The sequence below is a fragment of the Camelina sativa genome, chromosome 12 (assembly GCF_000633955.1).
Source record: "Camelina sativa cultivar DH55 chromosome 12, Cs, whole genome shotgun sequence".
In the NCBI taxonomy this organism is placed as follows: Eukaryota; Viridiplantae; Streptophyta; class Magnoliopsida; order Brassicales; family Brassicaceae; genus Camelina; species Camelina sativa.
Window position 1 is genome coordinate 4,017,651 of NC_025696.1, and position 2,598 is coordinate 4,020,248.

The 2,598-nt window shown below is 41.4% G+C and overlaps 1 protein-coding gene across 1 annotated transcript in view; it reads right to left on the bottom strand.

Moving 5' to 3' along the window:
* Positions 49-2,598, bottom strand: part of LOC104733173 — a 7,035-nt gene continuing 4,485 nt past the window's right edge. Inside the window, exons 4-6 of the mRNA XM_010452778.2 lie at positions 1,699-2,596; positions 1,086-1,341; positions 49-983 (exon numbers count right to left, since the gene is read on the bottom strand). Of these exons, the coding sequence (XP_010451080.1) occupies positions 454-983; positions 1,086-1,341; positions 1,699-2,596 (1,684 nt within the window). The 3' untranslated portion in view covers positions 49-453. The remainder of the gene's footprint in view (positions 984-1,085; positions 1,342-1,698; positions 2,597-2,598) is intronic.

Genomic DNA, 2,598 nt, shown 5'->3' on the forward strand with positions numbered 1-2,598 from the left:
ATCTTAAGTAAGAAAGTAATATAAGGCAGAGAAAGAGAGACCGATGAGAAGAGAACCGCAAAATACTTGCAGCAGAAGAATCATTTTGCTCAAACTAAATCTCTCTACCAAAAGAAGCTAATAAACCAAATTACTTACAAATCTCCTCTTTCTTTTTTTTTTAACCATCTCCTCATTTTTGTCTCTTCTTAACTACTAAGAACGTTCCCAGCCGGATGGGTACATGAGATCAAGTTTCAGAGTCCAGTTCGGTGTTATTGCTGCATCAAAATATAGCTTACTTAAAGCGGAGGGAGGCAATTTCTGTACAGTAGAGCTCATCTGGGTCGTTGTTAAATTGTGTTAAGACCAGCTCGTGTGACGAATGACGAACAGGACATGTCGAATCCCTCTCTCTCTTCTTTTACTCAAGAGGTGACAAAACCCACACTAACAGAAGTGGTATCTATCGACTCATCCTTCGCTTGAGCTTTCTAACACATTGTTGCTTAGGTCCCCAGAAGAAGCTTTAACTGCCTCTGCACACATGACAGCAGCTGCAGCTTTCTGGATCGCTAGATCTGCTTTGTACCGCAAATTCTCTGCTCTTTCTCGCTTGAGCTTTGCCAAAGCGCATGCACGCCTTGCAGCACCAGCAGCATCTCGCAGTTTGTACTCATCAACGTCTGTACTATTCTGTAATTCTTCCAGATCAAGACGCTGAGATCCGTTGGAGTAACAGAGATGATTGGAACTGGGCCATTCAGAATAGCCTGCATCCCATCGTTCACTAGTGTTCCTCTTCCCATTGGTTCTTTGCAACTTGTTTTGGTGATTCCTATGATATCCATTTCCACCGCTCGAGAAATATCCCATGCCTAGTTCACGGGGGGAATATGTTCCCGGAAATACAGGATGCATAGGATATTCATTCACGTGCTCAGAGCTTTGATTTGAATATAAAAACCTCCCATCTCCAGATGCAAAACCAACAGATCTTCTTCCTGCTAAAGAAATGGATAAGTTGGATTAAAGACAGACTTCATATATAAATATCAGAGTCAGTAGAGGATTTATGGAAAATCAAGCAGGTATAACTGAGTTACCTGACGAATTATAAACATCATAATCTCCCAAAGCAGAACTATGTGGAGCATAAACCGAGAGTTTCTTCTGTGACCTGTGCTTCGTTCCCCTGTGTTTGACTTCCAAGCCTCGAGGCTTAAAACAGAAAGCAAACATCGCTGGCTTCTCAATAAGTGACTGTTTCTTCTGTAACCCACAGGTATTTGGTGTGTTTGCTTTGCTCATAACCAACTCCCAGTCTTTGAGCTCTCGTTGGTATTTTTCCCACAGAGGTGGCTGAATTAAAACAAGTGTTTATGTTAGACACAACTAAAAATCTTGCAGCAGAGTAACTACGATTTTGGACTTCCAGAATTCTTCACACAAAACAAACTGGAAATCAAACTACCTAAGACACACTTTTTCCCCTAGTAGACTTCCATTTTGCCACACCCAATGAGTCATAAAATATTCTGAAAAGCACACTACGTAATAAAGACATAGCCATACTCTCCACAATTCTGCATGTGACCCCAAGCACAAAAAGTTCTATGTAGAGCCTAGCCATGCAGATTTTTAAATCCCAAGTCAAACATGAAAGAAAAAGACAATAAAAATAATAGATAGAAGATGGGAAAGCATCAGAGATTATACCTGAAGATGCCTGATTAATGGCATTCCCTTCCTCTGCCTCTTTAATCTCCAAAGCTCATATAATGTTTGCATTGCTTCCAAGGATCCAACTCCAGCCATCAATTCTTGAATTTCCACTAATGTAAAGTGATCACGCTGCTTTACATATGAAGCCTTCTCAAACATGTCCATAGCCTTCTCAAACATGTCCTCAGTGATCTCACAAGAGCCACTATTCTCAGCTTCCGAACACTCACGAATTCTCAAAAGGCACTGCTCATCATCGCTGTCCATGTCATACAAAACACGTGAAGGATTCAATGCCATCTCAACATCAGTTTCAGTCTGCCGATAATATTTAGAAGAACTGCGAATAAATTCAGTCTCTGCTCCATCAAAATGTTCCTTTTCTATCATGCGGATGCCAGGAATAGGAATATTTCTAACTAAAGCAGCCCGACTGTTTCTACTGTAGCACTCTTCATGCATCTCTTTAAAAAGAGACCACTGTCCCCTATCAGGGAACTCCAAGATCCAATCTTTTCCACCTTTCCACATCATAGCATGTGTAAACCTATTTACCGACCCAGGTTGCAGAAACTGATGTGCCCTGTGTGAGTATTTCGTTGTCCCTGACATTTTCACCGCAAGTCTCCATTCATTATTATCAAAAGGTTCCAGGACAATCTGAGCTCCATATTCTCTCCAGCCTCTGTCACCAAGAGTGACTAACACATTGGCATCACAGAAACTAGACTCCAAATCTTTCTGAATACTTCTGGAAACATCAGTAGCAGACCTTCTAATTCTTTTGTTCGGTAGCCCCTTGTGCAGGGAGCCTTTGTTTTTAGAATCAGAACCCCCCGAAGGCAATGAATAAGACACTTGGGTACGTCGTTTCTTAGGTCCATTTGCCAAATT